The following is a 19456-nucleotide window of genomic DNA, read 5'->3' as shown; positions in this document are numbered from 1 at the left end:
TCCAATGCTATGCAAAGCAGGCCAGGAACAAATTTTGCTGAAGTAAACTGATGGTTGAGGAAGAGATCGATAGCAGGCTGAGTGGTTACAGGTATTGGTTTTAGGTGTCAAATAACCTGGATTTAAAATTGGTTTCGCCTGGGAAACTGAATTAGTAATTTATCCCATCTAAGCCTCATTGTCCCTATTCTTGAAGGTGGGATAATATTCCTTCGAGGAAAGAATAAATGAAATGTTTCATGCTTAGCATGCTGCCTGGAACCATATGGTTAAGAACATCACCACCATACCAGGGTCAAGTATCCTTCCTGCTCCATCTGCCTGATGGGCTCCAGTGGACACAGAGTGCTGAGGAATCAGAAAGAGGCTTCATCCTTCTTTAATAATTGTTTTCCTAGCACACTTGATTTTATGGCTGCAGTACAATTTGCTCTAAATCCTGTTAAGTGCTTCGTAGCATTCTGCAGGGTCAGTCTTGAGGCTGCCTATAGTGTACTCATGTTATAGTTCAAAAAAGCTCCCACCATAAAAAACCAACAATAAAACAAGACTTTCTAAGTCAATCAGAAAAATTACATGAAGAATTTTGTTGTCATCCCACCCTGCTCACAGTGTAAGTAAGTTCATAGGCTCCTTTTCCTAGAAGTGTGGAAAGGACGAATTTGTATTCCTTACTATTATCGTTAATGTAAACAAATTGAAAAAATTAAAAAGTGATAACTAAGATTTGCTTTAGGATTCTCCATTTTGCTAAGAATTTCAGGATATGTTTCAAAATGCTTTCTTAACTCACTAGCAGGAGGTAACTTTGCTGTGAAGGAAGAGCATACCTAACAGAAGTAGGATATGGACCTGTTTTGTCTGTGTTTCTTTTCCTCGACATAATTTTGGAATTCCACAGTGAAATGGGATTTCAGGGGTGTTCTTTGGCAAGTTGGCACATGTTTCTCATTTGGATGGAATGAGTGAGTGTCTTCTTGCCTTATAAAGAAGTCAGAGAGCTAGTCTTGTTTTTGTGAAAAGTTCACATAAAGGATGATAACAGAATTGAAGAGATTCTGTCCCAAATTTTGCATTTGATACACACTGGTAACTATGCTCATTTTATATATCTTTACCTTTTCTCTACTCACATCATGATGATGGGAACTTAGGATGTGTAGTAAACACTTTCTGACTTAGCATCATGTTGTAATAGCCTTCTTTATGAAATTTAGATATTCTTTTCATAGGCTTGTATGTGCTTCATTGCATTCTTAAATTCCTCATGTGCTTTATTTTGTTACTGATTTTTCAACTTCTTTTATGATTATCAAAGTAATATAAGTTCATTATTGGATCCTTGAAAAGTATGACAGCAGTAAAAGTGATCCATATTCCACTCTCCAGATTCACATATTTCTTCCCTAGAGCTAATTAATAGGTGCAGTGATTAAAATGCCATGCAAAATGTTCTATCAATGGAGAAATTCAATTTTAACAAATCTATCTTTAGATGTTTTTGCAAATGCGTTATGTTTATGTCCATATAACTCATGTAGTCTTTGAAGTCTGGGATTTTCATTGGTCTTCTTTGAATACAGATTATATAATTTTGAATATACAGGATATAGATTATATAAAGAATTTACATTGCCTTATTAGCAAATTATCTTGCCTGAAGTTATTCCTGATTTTCAAGAATTTATTTAATTAATTATATATCGGTGTCCAAATTATAAAAAATAACAAAAACATTGTGAAGATATGGAAGGTTAGCATTAAACAATAGTGCAGACTTTTCCTACTTTATAAAATACACCACAAATCAGTGGCTATGCTAAATTTGCTTAAATGTTGACATTTTGTCCTATCTTCCCTCCATTTTTCCTCTCAGTCTACTTTCTTGTAGTACAACTCTTTAGTCAAATTTATATAGCCTCTGAAAATAGAAATCTATAAATTTGCCTATAATTAGAATTACTAAAAAACCAAAGATGGATATTAAAAACAAATATAAGAAATTTATAGCTGTGCAACACAATACCTAAAATATCTTCTCTCATGTGCATCTACCATAAGTGATATTGACTTTAAAGTTATGCAAAAATTAACAATTCACTTAAAAATTAAAGATAACAATATTTTATGTATATCTAAAACTTTATTTTATACTGTTTTCTGAAGAGAGAAAAATCTCACTTAAAAAGTTTCATTCTAGAGATGATGTTTCCTTATGTGTGGTGTCTGCATCTAAAAGATAAGCATTCCAGATGTGGTAGTTACCAAGAGAAGAATGGGCCTTATTTTAATACATGCAGAATGGTAAGTATTTATGTTAATTTTGTATAAAACATTCAAAAAATGTTAGGATAGCCCTTGTCATCAACTGTGAATTTGAGTTCCAGGGCTTTATGCATTTTTAAATTATGTATGTTGAAACATCTAATATTGCTGACTTCATTGTCTTTTTTTTCCTGATTGTGCATCCCTGGGCTTCTAATGGAATGCAAAGGAGAAAGGGAAGAAAGGGCGTTTAATGAATCACAAGACCATGACTTAGAAATGTGATTAAGTCTGTGCTGATGAACAAAAGCACAGGAAGACTCTACATCAATGGCATGTGATTAAGACAGACATAAACTAACCATTATCAATTGCCCACATGTTTCCAAGGATTGGTCCTATTTGTCTCCAGCGAATTCTGGTGTCCTGGGTTAGCGCTGCGTTGGGGAGGGGGATCGTTATTCTGTTCCACCTGCAAGAAATTTAGCACAAAACAGCTCCACAACTACGTTCACATCTTTTTAATCTACTTTACTTGCTTTTGATGTTATAATCTCTGGATGCTTAGGGTAGCACTAAAGTTTGGTAATAATTCTTTAAATTCACCTGTTGAGTGTGTTTATAGTTTTAAAACGGATATATAACTTCTAAACACATCTGTATCCTGCTAGAATAGTAGGTTTGTTCTTAATAGCAAGTGATATTTATCTTGTTTTTAGACACTCTTTTTTCAAATTTTTACATCAATACTTAGACCTTGGGTAGTATTTTTTGATAAACTTCTCTACAGAGATAGGGAACTGATTAGCACTGATTACTTTTTAATTTTTGTTATATCCTTGTTCTAAGCATGTTTAAAGAGAGGCTAAGAAACTACTTCTCAGTTTTTCTATCCTTGGAAATATTTTTACTATTTATCCAGTGCTTATTCTGTAAAGTAGCAACTATTTTATACAGTCACCTTCAATTCTCTTAATAGCCCTCAAAAGGATGTATCATTGTCCTTAATTTATGTAGAAAGAAGTAGATAGTAAGAAAGAGTAAATATCATTACATAAGTAGATGGCAGAATCAGGATTTGAACTCAGGTTCAACTCTAAAGCTTACTTTCTTTCACTACTCTATGTTGCACCTTTCCATAAGTAAGCATTTTGGCAATAACCACAGGATCTCTATACAGAATTTAAATTTATGTAATCTAAAATATAAGAACCAAGTACATAAAGAATAAATGAACTTAGAATTGTGATCTTACAACAGATTTACCAAAGTTAGTTTTAGTGTTTTTTTTTTTTAAACATGATCACTCCTAAATCAGGTAAAAGAGAGAGGGCGGCTTCCTTGCCTATTACACTAAAAATACTGGTCTCAGGCTTACGCACTGATTTTGAGTCTGCAACATGGATTCAAACCTCTTGATATCTTAGAATTACTCACCCACTGTAGTTTTCAGAGGAGTAGATAGTGCTGTGTGGGAGGTGGGGTCCAGCACAGATTTCAGGTAAACATTCGGTGTGGAGAAGGGACCAGGAACGCCCATGGTTGGTAGAAAACTCTAAGCTGACACTGATAACACCAGAACAAGCACAACAAAAAGAGAAAAGGATAACAAATAAAATGAAATTACTCATCTCTGGCTAAGTACATTAAACATCTGTAGAACTAGGGTAAAAAAAAATTTTAAGATGCTGTTTGTTTCTGCAATGATTATTTTCCCCTCCACTGATATCTGGCCAGCTTTTAAAGGGCAAGCAGTTAAATGGCTGCTATAGAAACGAACTATGTTTTAAAGACAACATATGGTAACTTGAGTTTGTGCTCTTGAAACTGATAGATGGCAAGGCAATTACCATGTCTCATAGTGCCACTTCATCCTGATTGTGAGAATGACAAAATTCTTAGAAAGGACAGGAGCAACACTTCAGCAAGTGAAACCAAGAAGTCATAGCTCTTGAACTGCTAATTGATTTCTGTGGCTATTATGAGGGGGTCACTAACCAACATGAGGGCAAGTGTTTGTTTGTTTTTCAGTTCTTTGTTTTTTTCTTCTCTCTCAGCAGTCTTTCAGAATACTTGGCTGCCACATGCCATGCAAATGCCTCTGATACCTAAGACTAAGCTCTGAGATTAAAGCCATTTCTATTTAAAATCTATCCATATTCAGCATACTGAAGAACTTTTTTTTTGAGGGGGGGGAATTGTATATTTTACTAATGAATAGTTTATTAAAAATCTAGCTGAGAAATCACTGAGAATTTGCTCTGATTTAATAGCCAGGTCGATGTGTTCATTTTTAATTACACTCACACTCACAAAATAGGGCTTCCTACCTGTTACCAGGTTGATGCGTTCCACATCCTAGATTAATGGAAAATTGTATCATATGTGACATCGTAGAAGGAAGAACAGGTAAGACGTGGAAAAAATCTACAGCCCAGACATTCTTATTATGTCCTTGATGGTTCTTTTGCTTGAGACAAAATTTAGTAGCAGGAGTCTGAAGTTCAGGATTGATGACTACAGAAACCAAAGATGGAACCTTCAAAACAAAAACCAAATCACTCACAATCCTCCCTATGAGTCTACGTGAATTTTCCTAGATTCCATCTTGCAATTACTTTGCATAAGCACTAGGCAATGTCCTGTGTGTTCTATTTGTTATTTCATGTAGAAGATACATTTTAGTCACTCAGAATTCCTCCTTTGAAGACACTTGGAACTCTCTGTTGTATGACTGATCAGGCACTCTCTACCTGAAGATAAATTAATGTAAGGTCTTCAAAAGTTATTAAAGCATATGTGTGTGTGTGTGTGTGTGTGTGTGTGTGGTATATACACACAATACATATATTCATTTTTATATACCTTAAAATGAGACAAAGGCAACTTGACATTTACTCTTCATTATGAGTCTTCTTTTAAAGTCAATTTGTATAATACTAATAATGGTTTGCCAATCTAGGTATTTTGAAAATAGAATTCTAAGCAGAAACAGTCAGAGCAAATGGGTTAATCCATGGTAACTTACATAACTGATTTGGTCTGAGGCACGCAGATGACCATAGCAGGTGTAACCCTGCTGAGTCACAGCTGCAAAAGTAGCCCATTATGAAATCCCAAGTGGTGTAACTTGGGTGATCCTAGGATGTGGAATGTGATAGATACTTTCTTTGGTTGTTCCCTATTTTAGTCTCAATGTTTATCTTCTAATTTCCTAACTGAAACCATGAGGTGCTAGCTGCGAGTTGTGTTGAAGCTCTTTAAAGTACCTAAGGTGCCATCGATGTGGAGAAAGGGCTAACTAATAATGAATGTGTGAGTGTAGTCTTAGTACAAATAAATCTACCATTAGAAAAAATAATTCTTTACCTATGACAAGCATCACACATAATTTTGAAGATATTTGTAAATAACCAGAGCCAACACCTGTCCTAAATCCAAAGAGCAAAGGAAAAATGTCAACTTCAGTGGCTCCAATTAGCAAAGAAAAAAGCAAAGGCAATAAGAATCTGTACTTCTATAATGTCGTCTTCCTAGGAAATCTCAAAATGCTGAATAAATACTCATTATGCCTGATAGCAAGTCAGTGAGGTTGCATAGTTAAAACCACTTTTAGGACTTTCTTGGGACAAGAATAACTGTCAATCAGAATATTGGGCTCTGCCTTATTATCTCTGATGAACTGTAATTCATTCTTCCTGATAAAACCTCATTTTTCATTTGTTTCGGGAAAAAAAATGAATGTTAAAATGTCTATGCCACTTTAAAAAAAATATGGCAACTTTCTGGGCTGCTAGAAGAGAGTTTTATCTTCTGCATCTAGCATGGTCTTTGTGATTTTGAACTTGATCTCTAGGGCGGGTTCACTTGGCACACAAATTGGCATATGTACCTTATAAGAGGAATATGAAAGGGTATCCAGTGCAATGTGCTCTTTTCTTCCTTCAGTCTTTGCATACAGGATGATATCATTTTCATGAGAATCTCCAGGGTCACAAATTCCTCCTGTATAAAATAAAAATTTAAAATTTTTAGTACCAACTTGTATCCATAGACATGTCAAATATAGTGTTAAACTTCACGATATAATTATAGAACACAGATGTCACTTAAGAATGACCAGACCCAAAGGTAACAAGACCCAAGGTAAAATTTATGAAGATAGTTCAGATAGGTCATGCTAAAGATAAAAGACTTGACCTTTTGGAAGCCAAAGTAACTATTTGCTTGATGTGATTACTTAAATATTAGTCCAAAACGAGCCATGACTGCATGTACATATTTCAACTCATATTAAAAAGATGTGCTTCTTTTCAATAAACCACTACTTTCTTATATTCATGGTCTCTAAGGCCAAAGCTTAGGACCTATTGATTACGGTTTTTAAAATAGTGTAGTGACTCACTGGATCAAAGATTTAAGATGTGGTGTTATTAAAACCAGTATCTTTCATATTTTAGCAAATATTAGGTATTTACATTTTAAATGAAATGCATTTTACATTTTTTACTTTTGGTATCTCATATGATTGTTGTAGGGTACACAGAGTGGTTTATTCCTTATCATTCTACTTTACAGTCATATGAAATGATACAATATCAGAATCGAGAGGTAATTAAGAGCATCCTGATGATGAACTGAGTAACAGATCATTTAAGTAACTAGTAGAAAAGCCATTAATTGATGTTATGTCATTTAGCCCTTAACCATTTATTCTTTTTATTACTGCATTTGGCCAATAATCCTATTTCTGGCTTCTCTCAACTGTCTGCATAACTTGAATTTTAAAGGATTACATGTCTAACTAAAAGTCCCTTCCCAACCAATCATCATCCTTCATAATAGTACCAACCACAGTAACAAGAGTGTAGGTTTGTACCTGGATTGCTTGACAAATATCCTATCCCTAAGGGTCAAATTTTATAACATTAACTTTTTAATTTTATTACTATCTTTCAAAAAAATTATTCCTCCAGTACGTAAATCAACCAGCATAGATGTTAATTTGTATCTCCAGGCAATTTCTGTTGCTAATACTCTATGGTGACAGTAAGGTAACCTCAAAACTCTAGAATAAGGTTATCCTCTGAGAGTTAATTTACTAAAATCAACAAATAATGGTTGAGATTCACCATCTATATGTGTAAATAAGTAAGTAAGTAAATAAATAAATAAATAATAAAGGGTCATTATTGTAAATGTCTGGCTCAGTCTTAATCTGGGTAATTGGGGTCTATCAGGAAGAAATCACTGATATATGATGCTAAGAAAGCTAGAACCTAATCAATGCAAGAAAGTTCATAATAACAGAAGCAACCTGGATGGTGGATTGGTGAAACATCAAAATATGACATGTTACATACGTTAAGCATGTAACTTGGCATAAAGTAAATATGTACTAAATTAAGTAATCTGATCTGAGAACAGATCAGCCAGATGTGGTGATAATGTTCAATGGTCTCCAACCCTTTCGGCACCAGGGATTGGTGCTCCTATGAGAATCTAATGCTCGATGATCTGAGGTAGAGCTGAGGCACTGATGCTAGCACTGGGGAGCAGCTGCAAATACAGATCAAGCTTCACTAGTTTGCCTGCCGCTCACCTCCTGCTGTACAACCCAGTTCCTAACAAGCCACAAACCGGCACCAGTCCGCGGCCCAGGGGTTGGGGACCCCGATGTAGACTTCATCCTAATAGATGTTTATTGTTCAAGAGCAACAACCTCTAGAGAAAATCTCATGGTTTTGACAAATGTTATGTTTTAGCATTTCATTACATACTTCTATGTTACAGTGAATATAGTTAGTAATGCCATTCTTTTTTTTTTTTTAGTAAAGCCATTTTAAATGACAGATCTACATGACAACTGAATTTCCATTTTAAAAATGTAACTTTCTTATTGATCACATATTAAAGACTTACCAAAATGAACACAAACAAGGTGAAAGGTTACAGAGAGAGTAGGTTTAAAGCACCATACCCAAAGACATAGGAACTGAACCACCCATCCTCTCTAATTTCATTAATTTGTTCCCTGTAAACCTTCTGTCTGAAGAACAGTTTGTGAACTCCCCGTGCCTTTCAGAGAGAACTGAAAAACACAGGGGAGCTCATCCAGCCCAGAATGACAGAAGAAAGTCCAAAAGGAGCCAAGACTTTGAAACAATGACAGACTTTATCTGAAGGAGTCCTCTGGGAGCAATTTATCAGTTTCATGAAGTTTCAGTGATAGCAGCTCCTACAGAAAGATATGGATTCTTCTTCAGCTTCATATGCTTTGATGTATTGTAGAAAGGTATGACTCCAGGTGCATTTTGTTCAGTAATTAAAGTACAGAAGATTTCAATGAAAACTAGATGAACAGTCATTTTAAAATATTTTAAATCCTTTTAAGATACTTATGTAAATTAGGAAAATGATTTTGTTACTTTGTGCAAGACATTGGACTAGTAGGGGAAATAAGCTCTAACCTCAAAAAGTTTATAATTTTGCAAGGAAAACAAGACTAATATACATGAAAGAATGGTAACCAGCAATAAACTGTGTTGTGCTGCCTTAACTGCAGTCAAAATTCAAAGCAAAGATACAAGTGTGGGCTAAAGAGCTGGACCTATGGGAGATGTTCAATAAATATTCGATGAAGAAATAACAAAAGAAGATGTATGTTATTTTTTTTCTTCTTCACTGTGTTCTAGATACTGGTATTTAACAAATTTGTGTTGAAATAGTGAACTTAGATGAAGAAAACAGGCCTTGAACAAATTTTGAAAGTTGAGCAAATTTTCCAGAAATGATAGTAGGTCCATATGAACCAAGGGAATAAAACGGGAAGAACATATATAGTCAGGGCCGGAGAGAAGGAAATGTGATCTGGTCTAGATTAACAATCAGCTACTAATTTTCTTAAGGTGACATATTTAATGAGGAATTACTTATAAACTGTCTATCATATCTTAAATCTCTTCCCATATTGCTTTCTTTCCCACCACTCAAGTTTTAGTCTTTTCTATAGATCCAGTCTTATTCTACCTTCTCCTACCCTACTGTCCTATCCTATCCAAATAACACTTGCCGATTCTGCTTTCTCCTCAAGATCACACCGCATCCTTTTCTTATGTTTACTGATGAACTTCTGGAAGGAGCAGTGCTCTTTCAGTGATACTTGTCTTTATTTCTTTTAACTCCTCGTATACTTTGGCTTCCAAGGCACGACGCCATGCGGCACCAGTGGGCTCTCTCTCAGCCCTTATGCTGGTTCACCTCTTTCTCTGTGGCACTCCCTACACTGCTGATCACCTCCCTGTCATCCCACCCCCGAACAACTCTCTTCCTTTCCTCCGTTAGTGTAGAATGACAGCTTCCTCCTCCATTTCTTTTTTTTTTTAATTTTTAAAATTAAATTTATTGGAGATGATCTTGGTTAATAAAATTATATAGGTTTCAAGTGTACAATCCAATAATACGTCATCTGTATTTTGCATTGTGTATTCACCATCCAAAGACAAATCTTCCGTCACTATATATTTGACGCCCTCTCCTGCATTTTATGTACTTTCTCAGTATCCTCTGTCTACTCCTTTCCTTCTACTAACACCGAGATGAGGGTTATGATTAAAAATTTTTCATGTCCCTTGCTTATTCTGTCTGCTGCTAGAGAACACAGGACCTCCAGTGGCTCATTATTATTTATATGGTGATGACTTTCAAATCTGATTCAGATCCCGAGTAGAATTTCTACCTTCATATACCCTTCCAGAAGCCTCAACCTCAGCTTACCTAATATCGAAATCTTCTACTCCATACTTGTTTCTAATTTACATTTTTGACATTTCCTATTTGGGAAATGGTACCATTCTTCCAGTTATCCAAGAGAGAAAACTGTGTCCTCCCCAGTACTGTTCTCATAATTCCCACAGTCAGTTGGGTGTGAACCTCAGTTGATTCCTGCAGTTATTTATCCTTAGTCCCCTCCTTCACATTATTTCTCTGCAGTTATTTATCCTCAGTCCCCTCCTTCACATTATTACTACGATCACTACAATAATACCTTTGTTGTTTGGACTAGTGCAGTGGCCTCCTAAATTAGGGTTGCCAGATAAAATATATTGTATGAACAATATTTATACAATTATTTGTTGTTTACTTGAAATTAAAATTGAAATAGGCTGCTCTTTTCCCTCACTAAATCTGGCATCCTTATCTTAACTGGTTCCTGTCCTCTAATTTCTCATTGTTTCAGTCTATTCTATACTCTTTCCAAAATCGTCTTTCTAAAACAGAGATGAGAGTATATTATACACCTTATAGGAATCATTCGCTGGCTCCACGTTGCCTTGAGAAACAAAAGCTAAACTCCTCAGCATATTAAAGAAAATCACTACTCCAACTCCAATTTGCTTTTCTAGCTCTATTTTATATCTTTGTATTAAGCTATTTTGAGAAAATCACCCAGCTTCAAACATCCAATATACTTTTATACTGGGCCTTTTCTCAAAATGCTGGCTTACATTCATATTTCTCCCCTTAAATTTAAATCATGTCTACCTTTCACAGCCAAGTTCAAATGCTCTCTCTATGAAGCTTTACTCTTATCCCTCCACTGCAATTAAACAGTTTTCTCTGCACTTTCACAGCATTTTCATTCCATATAGCCTATTGTATTCTCCCTTATAGTTAGATGTTACTTGTGGACAAGGACTCTGTCTAGGTAATTTTTATAATAAAAAACAAAGACATATCAAGTCGTAACTAAGTATTAGGCACTGTTTTGAAGGTTTTATATGTATTAAGTCATTGATCAGCAACTGTGATTTTGGTACAATTACTTTCCTCAACTGTATCCACCATATACCTAGCTCAGTGCTCTATAACTCAGTAGGAATTAATTATTTTTTAAAATTGAATGGCGATGCTTTAATTTAGGATAATGTATTGTGGGCTCATTCAAATGAAATTTCCCCTCATAGTCAATATTATTTTAGTTGATTCATTAATAATCTGGTGTATACCAGAAAGCATTAAAGGTGGGTGACTTAATCTCATGTAAGACAACATTCTCTTATGTAAATGCACTGAATTGAGTTGATTTACTATGCTTCCTTATGAAAAAAAAATCAAGAATTCAAATATATATATATATATGTCAAAATGGTAAAAAGAGAAAATACTTACGTTAGACTGGCATACTAAATGTGTATTACACTTTTAGGGGGAAGGATTAAGGTTTCTTAGAAATCACTCTTAATAAAGCAAAAGCCAGTTTGAATTCTAATGAAAGGAAATGAGTTTTGGGTCTTTAAATATACAAATCATTTCAGAGTTAATGAGAGGTAGATTACATTATTATATTTTAAATAACTTATTATCAACCAGATCATTATTGAAAATGAGGTAATATTGCATAGGCAATGTGTTTGAGAGCATGATACAATCTAAAGTTTACCATGCCGCTCTGTGCTATCGGAAGTGAAGAATGTGAGAGAAAGAAATAGCCAGTGCTGAAGCCTGCACTCAGGAGGCCTGTTTGTCCTGATGAACTGACATCTTTGCTAGTAAGATCAAAGGTTGACAATGTTTATTTCCTGTTTAACTTCCAGGTGTTGCCTGTGCCTTTCCAGTCACTCAACAAAGAAGGCATGTGACAGCTACTCATATTTCTGGAATGACATCCAGAGAAAGAATATGTAACTATGGCTCTTGTTGACAAAGATGATAAATTTGAGAGGTCACACGTTTCAACCCTTTAAATTCTCCTTAGGTGCTTTTTCCAAAATTTTAACTATTTATTTGCTTTACAATATTTGAAAAAAAACATGTCTTATGAACACTTTTTTTCTTTATGAGTTTGCCAACCTATTAGAAAGTAGAAAATATTATTAAAGCACTATAAAGTATTGTAAACCTATTTTTTTCTTAGTTTTCCATAACAAAAGAGTTATGCAATGATGCTATCCATGAAAACAAATGACTCACCTGGATGATTTTTTTTTTTTTTGGAAGCTAGAAGCTTTAGGCAAGGGAGGTACTTTGTTCTTAGCTTTTCTTCCATTGTATGACCATTGAGGAAAAGATGAGAGGAAGGTATTATGGCATGTTGTCTTCAGGCCTAGACATGGCATTTTAGGACTAGCTCTCTTACAGGATGGTTCCAGCAGGGCTGGTCTCGTGAATATCACAGGCTTTGACATAACCAGTAGAACTCAAATTCATGAATTTTCATTTTATATTGTAGACAACAAACAATGTTACTTCCTCGGGGATAGGTGCTGGCCTAGAATCTGCCCGAGGTCAGCAAAATTTGTTCAAAATGTACCTACCCATAACGAAGTAAAACCTCAGGTTCCCATAACCAGTGGTGTCCATGTATGGAGTGCATAATTTCCTCTCTCCATCTTTGAGGAAGACCATTGATAAACCTGATTCTATTGTTCCACATTCTGTACCAATGACAGCTCCCAAGATATCCCACCTTAAAAAAAAAAATGAGAATTGTTAAGAGTTAGAATATTAAGTCAAAGCTCTAAAGAGTTTGACATTTTATTTTTAATTAGAATATTTGCTTGGTATTAAATCATTCTGAAATAAAATGTGGTACTATAGAACAAATAAACTTTTAAACACTCTCCATTCACAATTATGTTTTTTTTTTTCATAGAAGGATAATTCAATCAAACCTATGTATAGAGTGTCTACTACGTGATAGTCTTCGTTCTCCAAGTAGTTAGAGTTGAGGTGGGAAATCAAATTTGAACTAAGAAAACAGGAAACATAAAAAACAGTATCATATCATAAGTACTCATATGGTTCTTTGCACATTAAAAAATAATTATAGAATAAAAAGCCATAAAAGCTGACGAGAGTCGAGTTTTCAAAAAGGAGGTGGGATTTAAACAGGGTCTTGTGAAATAGGTATTTGGATATGTAGAAGAGGATAAAAATATTTACTATTTAAAACTTTTGTTTCTCTTTAGTATTTATTTATGGTCATGTCTAATTTAGCCACTGCTAGTCACACAACTAACTTGCCTATAGGTAGAGAAACTGGGACACACAAAAGTAAGTGGTTTGCCTCAGGCTAACTGCCTGCCTGGTCCTAAAATGGAGACTTTCTGATTCTTAGTTCACAGTTATTTTAGTAGTTCCATTTCTTAAGGGTACTACATCAGAGCACTATTTCATATATTGAAATATTCCAGTTTATAAGATTTGTGACCACAATGCTTATGAAACGCCTGTTGTTTTGTATTTTACTAGATTATATTAGTCCTTCGAGGAGCACAATAAATAACTTTTTGAAGCAGCTCTTAATAGTATTGGACCATCATAAATTAACCAGGAAACTCTCTTGACTCATACAAGAAAATTTCACACTGGTTCATTGATCTTTTACTTGCTCCATTTATCTCAATTAAACTACTCAGCCTACTGATCTACAAAATAAGTTAAGTTTATAAATGATGCATATGATGACCCCTTTTAGGCATCTACCTACTTTAGAATATTTTTAAAGTTAAAAATTAAATTAAAAAAGATGGAATCCTCATGGGCTAAAAGAACCTTCTATTCAAGTGAGAAATGAGATTAGTACTCTTTTTTCTCTGAAATAGTAGTTGTAAAAAAATACCTTTTCTAGATTAACCTAAATTAATTATTTTCGTGATCTCTATCACAGTGTGAGATATGATCCAGATTGTATATTTCTTTTCAATCTTTATTTTAAAGTCCAACATATTCTAATTTTACTCTACTTTGGTCTTTATTTTTCCCACTCTATCTGTTGGAAGATAACAAAAGTGAAGTTATTTTCTTTAAACCAAATATTTATAAATCAAGTGAAATGGAAAGTTTAGTCTACTTTGAAGAGAAAGCAGCTGACAGAAATCTGAAAAATCATTTTGTAAAAGTCTCCTTGCTTTGAATAACTTATCTTGCATTTATTAAAAATTCAGTAGGAGCCTATTGTAGCACAAACTCATTCTTTCATGAATTTGTATAAATACTGGCTTGAGCTTAGCTGAAGGCAAAAAGTATTCTTGAGGGGCTCCCAGAGCTCCATCCATTGCTGAGGGACTTAGTTGGGGAGGGTCTTTCACTCTCTGGACTTCAGAGTTCTGATCTCTACAATTGCAAAACTGTGGTCATTTCCAGTTAGAAAAATGATATGGTCCCTGACTCTCTCCTAATATAACAATTACATGAACTAAAATTGTAACAACCAAATATTTGAGGCAAGCAGTGGTATTTGAGGAGCTCTATAAAGTTAGCAACATCTAGTATGGCATGGCAATTTCCCTGAAAAGGAGTGTTACTTCTCTATGGTTTAAAATATGTTTTCCCTAAGGTAGTGTTGTTCTTTGTGAACTGCATTTGAAGGAATGTCTGCCTAGGGGTGAGAGCTCTCTATAACACAGCAATTTAGTCTTTGGCGACTAATTCTAAAAAAAGAAAAGTCCTAATATTATTTATTATAGATACAGAGCTATTTATTATTTATTATAGAATGGGATGAAGCTGGAACACAGAAAAAAAGTTTAATAATCAATACAATGTCTAAGAGAAAAATTTTTTCTTTAAAGGTAGCAAGGTCGCAATAATTTTTAATTTCTTTTTTTTAAAATAAAAATTTCTACAATTTGTCCCAAGGCAAAAAATAATTTTTTGTGAGCAAAAATAATTTAAAGAACTTTCACTGAAAAGCTTATGGTTTTCCTTATTAAAATTAATTATATTTTAATTGGCTCAAACTTTAATACTTTTAGGAATGGTATGAGAGAAAAAAATTTAAATGTTCTTATCAAAAAAAGATAAATATGTCAGACAATGGATGTGTCAATTAACTAGATGGAGGAAATCCTTTTACTATGTATACATATATCAAATCACCATGATGTACAATCTAAATAGCTTAGAATTCTTTTTATCTATCTATCTATCTATCTATCTATCTATCTATCTATCTATCATCTATCTATTTATTTAATTTAATTGGGGTAACATTGGTTAATACAATTGTATAATTTTCAAGTGTACATTATAATTTGACATCTGTATATTCTATTCTTTTTACCATCCAAAGTCCAATTTCATTTAGCTACCATATATTTGATCCCCTTGACCCACTTCATCCTCCCCCAGACCCCCATATTTGACCCCCTTTAACTGTCAATCTACCCTGTCCTCCCTCAACCTCTACCCTCTGGTAACCACAAGTCTCTTGCCTCTGAGGTCAAATTCATAAAATTCTCTTTAAGTCCAAGGTCCTTGAGTTTAGTTCCTATGTTTCCTTCTATGTATTTTATTGTTTCAGCTCTCATGTTCAGGTCCTTAATCCATTTTGAGTTCATTTTGCTGTGTGGTGATAGACAACAGTCTAGTTTCATTCTTTTGCAGGTGGCCTTCCAGTTTTCCCAGCATTATTTATTGAAGAGGCTTTCCTTTCTCCGCTGTATGTTTTTGGCTTTTTTTTTTTTTTGAAAATTATTTGCCCATATAAATATGGGTTTACTTCCGGGCTCTCAATTCTGTTCCACTAGTCTGTGTGTCTGTTTTGCTGCTAATACTATGCCATTTTGATTACTGTTGCTTAGTAATATAATTTGCGGTTGGGCAGAATGATGTCTCCAGCCTCCTACTTTTTTCTCAGGATGGCTTTGGCAATTCAGGGTCTTTTGTGCTTCCATACGAATCTGATGATGTTTTGTTTTATTTCTTTAAAAAAATGCCAATGGGATTTTGATGGTGATTGCATTAAACCTGTATAATGCTTTAGGAAATACGGCCATTTTAACTATGTTGATTCTTCCAACCCCAAAACACAGAATATCTTTCTATTTCTTTGTATCTTCATCAATTTCTTTTAATAGGGTCTTGTAGTTTGCATTATATAGGTCCTTCACATGTTTCATTAAATTTATTCCTAGGTAATTTATTCTTTTTGTTGTAGTTGCAAAAGAAAATATTTTTTCCACTTCTTTTTCTGACACTTCATTATTAGAGTATAGGAATGCTATGGATTTTTGAACATTGATTTTGTATCCAGAGACTTTACTGTATTTGCTTTTTGGTTTTAGTAGTGTTCTTGTGGAGTCTTTAGGGTTCTCTATATAGAGAATCATGTCATCCACAAATAGTAACAGTTTGACTTCTTCGTTTCCTATTTGGATGCCTTTAATATCTTTTTCTTGTCTGATTGCACTTGCTAGGATCTCCAATGTTATATTGAATAACAGTGGCAATAGTGGACAAACTTGCCTTTTCCTGATCTTAGAAGGAAGGTTTTTAGGTTTTCACCATTAAGTATAATGTTGGCTGAGGGTTTGTCATAGATGGCCTTTATTATGTTAAGGTACTTTCCTTCTATACTGATTTTGTTAAGTGTTTTGATCATAAATGGATGCTGTATCTTGTCAAAGGCTTTTTCTGCATCTATTGATTTGATCATATGATTCTTATCTTTGAATTTGTTTATGTGGTGTATCACATTAATCAATTCGTGTATGTCGAACCATCACTGTGCCCCTGGGATGAAGCCCACTTGATTGTGGTATATACTCTTTTTAATATGTTGCTGCATTCGGTTCGCTAGTATCTTATTTAGGATTTTTTCATCTGTGTTCATGAGAGATATCAGTCTGTAGTTTTCTTTTTTTGCATTATCTCTACAAAGTTTTGGTATCAGGGTAATATTGGCTTCATAAAATGAGTTGGGAAGTATTGTCTCCTTTTCAATTTTTTGGAAGAGTTTGAGGAAAATAGGTGTACAATCTTTGAATGTTTGGTAGAATTCACTGGTGAGGCCATCTGGTCCTGGACTTTTACTTTTTGGTAGGTTTTTGATGATTGTTTCAATTTCCATACTGCTTATCAGTCTGTTTAGATTTTCTGGATTTTCTTGATTCAGTCTAGGAAAATTGTATTTTTCTATGTACTGGTCCATTACTTCTAGGTTATTAAATTTGGTGTTACATACTTTTTCATAGTTTTGTTGCATGATTCCCTGTATTTCTGCAATGTCCATCATAATTTCCCCTCTCTCATCCCTGATTTTGTTTATTCGTGTCCTCTTTTTTCTTTAGTGAGTCTAGCCTGGGGTTTGTCAATTTTATTAACCTTCTCAAAGGACTAGCTCTTTGTTGCATTTAATTTTTCTATTGTTTTGTTGTTGTTGCTGTTGTTTTCAATTTCATTTATTTCTGGTCTAATTTTGATGATTTCTTTCCTTCTGCTGACTTTAGGCTTCATTTGTTCTTCCTTTTGTAGTTTTTTAAGATAAAGCGTTAGGTTGTTTATTTGGGCTTGTTCTTGTTTTTGGAGATAGGCCTTTAATGATATGAACTTTCCTCTTATGACTGCTTTTGCTGTGTTCCAAAAGTTTTAATATGTTGAACTATCATTATCATTCATTTCTATGTATCTCTTGATATCTCTTATTATTTCTTCTTTCACCCAGTTATTCTTCAGTAGTATGTTGTTTAATCTCCATGTATTTGTGGTTCTTCCTGATTTCTTTTTGAGTTGATCTCTTGTTTCAAATCATTATGATCAGAGAATATGGTTGGTATGATTTCAACTCTCTTTTAGATTTGTTGAGGCTATCTCTGTGTCCCAGTATATGGTCAATCCTTGAGAATGTTCCATGTGCACTAGAAAAGAATGTATAAGCAGCTGTTTTGGGATGGAAGGCTCTGTATATGTCAATTATGTCCAGTTGGTCTAATGTGTCATTTAAGGATGTTAATTCCTTATTGATTTTCTGTTTGGATGATCTGTCCATATCTGACAGTGGGGTATTTAGGTCCCCTACTAAGATAGTGTTTTTGTCTGTTTCACCCTTTAGCTCTGTTAGTAATTGCTTTACATATCTCGGGGCTCCCTGATTGGGAGCATAGATATTAATAAATATTATGTCTTCTTGGTGCATGATTCTCTTTATCATTATGAGGTGTCCCTCAGTACCTTTCTTTAACTTTTTTATTTTGAAGTCTATTTTGTCTGATATTAGTACCACTACTCCAGTTTTTCTCTAAATGCCATTTGCTTGAAATATCATTTTCTACCCTTTCACTTTGAGTCTATATTTGTCTTTGGAGCTGAGATGTGTCTCCTGGAGGTAGCATGTGGTTGGGTTTTGTTTTTTGATCCATTCTGCATCTCTGTGCCTTTTTATTGGTGAGTTCAGTCCATTTACATTTAGGGTGATTATCGAAATGTGAGATCTTATAACCATTTTGTCTTTGCTTTTTGGTTGCTCAGTGTTTCCATTGCTTTCTTGTCCTTGTGTTTCTGTTTTCTTGATTTTAGTTGGCTTTTGTGGGTTTTGCCTCTGGTTCTTCTTGTTTCATGATATATACTTCAGTTCTGAATCTTTGGTGTGTGGTTACCATTATGAATATGAAAATGATAGTTATATATACACGGTCATCCATTTTCTTCTGCATGTGCCTTATCTCCATCCCTTTTTGAGAATTTGGATCTTTGAATCCTCCCCTTTTCAGTCATTGTTATCTCAATTTGTCCCTATTTATGCTGAAAGTTCATTATTATAACAATTCTCTTCTTATTATTCAAGCTTATAATGCCCTGTTCTTAGTAAAGATTGCACTCCTCTGCTTCTATTTGCCTGATAGTCACTTTATTCCTAATTATGTATTTCTTTTGTCATTTTGTTTTAGGTGAGCTGACCCCATTCAGTATTTCCTGTAGTGAAGGTCTCTTAGTGAAGAATTCCCTCAATTTTCGTATGTCTGGAAAGGTCTTAATTTCTCCTTCATATCTAAAGAAGAGCTTAGCTGGATACATTATTCTATACTTGTAGTTCCTTTCACTTAATAGTTTAAATATTTGTTTCCATTCCTTTCTGCCTCGTAAGGTTTGTTCTTAGAAGTCCATGGATAATCTAATGGGTTTTCCTTTATAAATTACCATTTTCTTCTCTCTGCCTGCCCTGAGAATTTTGTCTTTGTTGTTAATTTTTGTTAATTTTAATACAATGTGTCTTGGTGAAGGCCTTTTTGGGTTGCGATAATTAGGTATTCAGTTGACTTTTTGAATTCCAAGCTCCAGTTCATTCCTTAGATTTGGGAAATTCTTGTCAACTGTTTGCCTGAAAATGCTTTCTAGTCCCTGTTCTTTCTCCTCGCCTTCGATGATGCGCATTATTCTTATGTTTACTGTCCTAATGGTATCAGCTAGT

General features: G+C 34.3%; 1 protein-coding gene across 2 annotated transcripts in view; it reads right to left on the bottom strand.

The window, feature by feature from the left end:
• The window catches only part of RELN (reelin), a 456216-nt gene that overhangs the window by 153809 nt on the left and 282951 nt on the right, over window positions 1-19456 (bottom strand). For both annotated transcript variants that reach the window (XM_016145914.2, XM_016145915.2), the window contains exons 12-16: window positions 12582-12733; window positions 6158-6270; window positions 4596-4804; window positions 3703-3831; window positions 2628-2737 (exon numbers count right to left, since the gene is read on the bottom strand). In XM_016145914.2, coding sequence (XP_016001400.2) covers window positions 2628-2737; window positions 3703-3831; window positions 4596-4804; window positions 6158-6270; window positions 12582-12733 — 713 coding nt within the window. The remainder of the gene's footprint in view (window positions 1-2627; window positions 2738-3702; window positions 3832-4595; window positions 4805-6157; window positions 6271-12581; window positions 12734-19456) is intronic.

The sequence above is a fragment of the Rousettus aegyptiacus genome, unplaced genomic scaffold, assembly GCF_014176215.1.
Source record: "Rousettus aegyptiacus isolate mRouAeg1 unplaced genomic scaffold, mRouAeg1.p scaffold_m13_p_13, whole genome shotgun sequence".
Taxonomy (NCBI): domain Eukaryota; kingdom Metazoa; phylum Chordata; class Mammalia; order Chiroptera; family Pteropodidae; genus Rousettus; species Rousettus aegyptiacus.
Note: the sequence above shows the minus strand (reverse complement) of the source record. Positions and strands in the feature narration are given on the sequence as shown.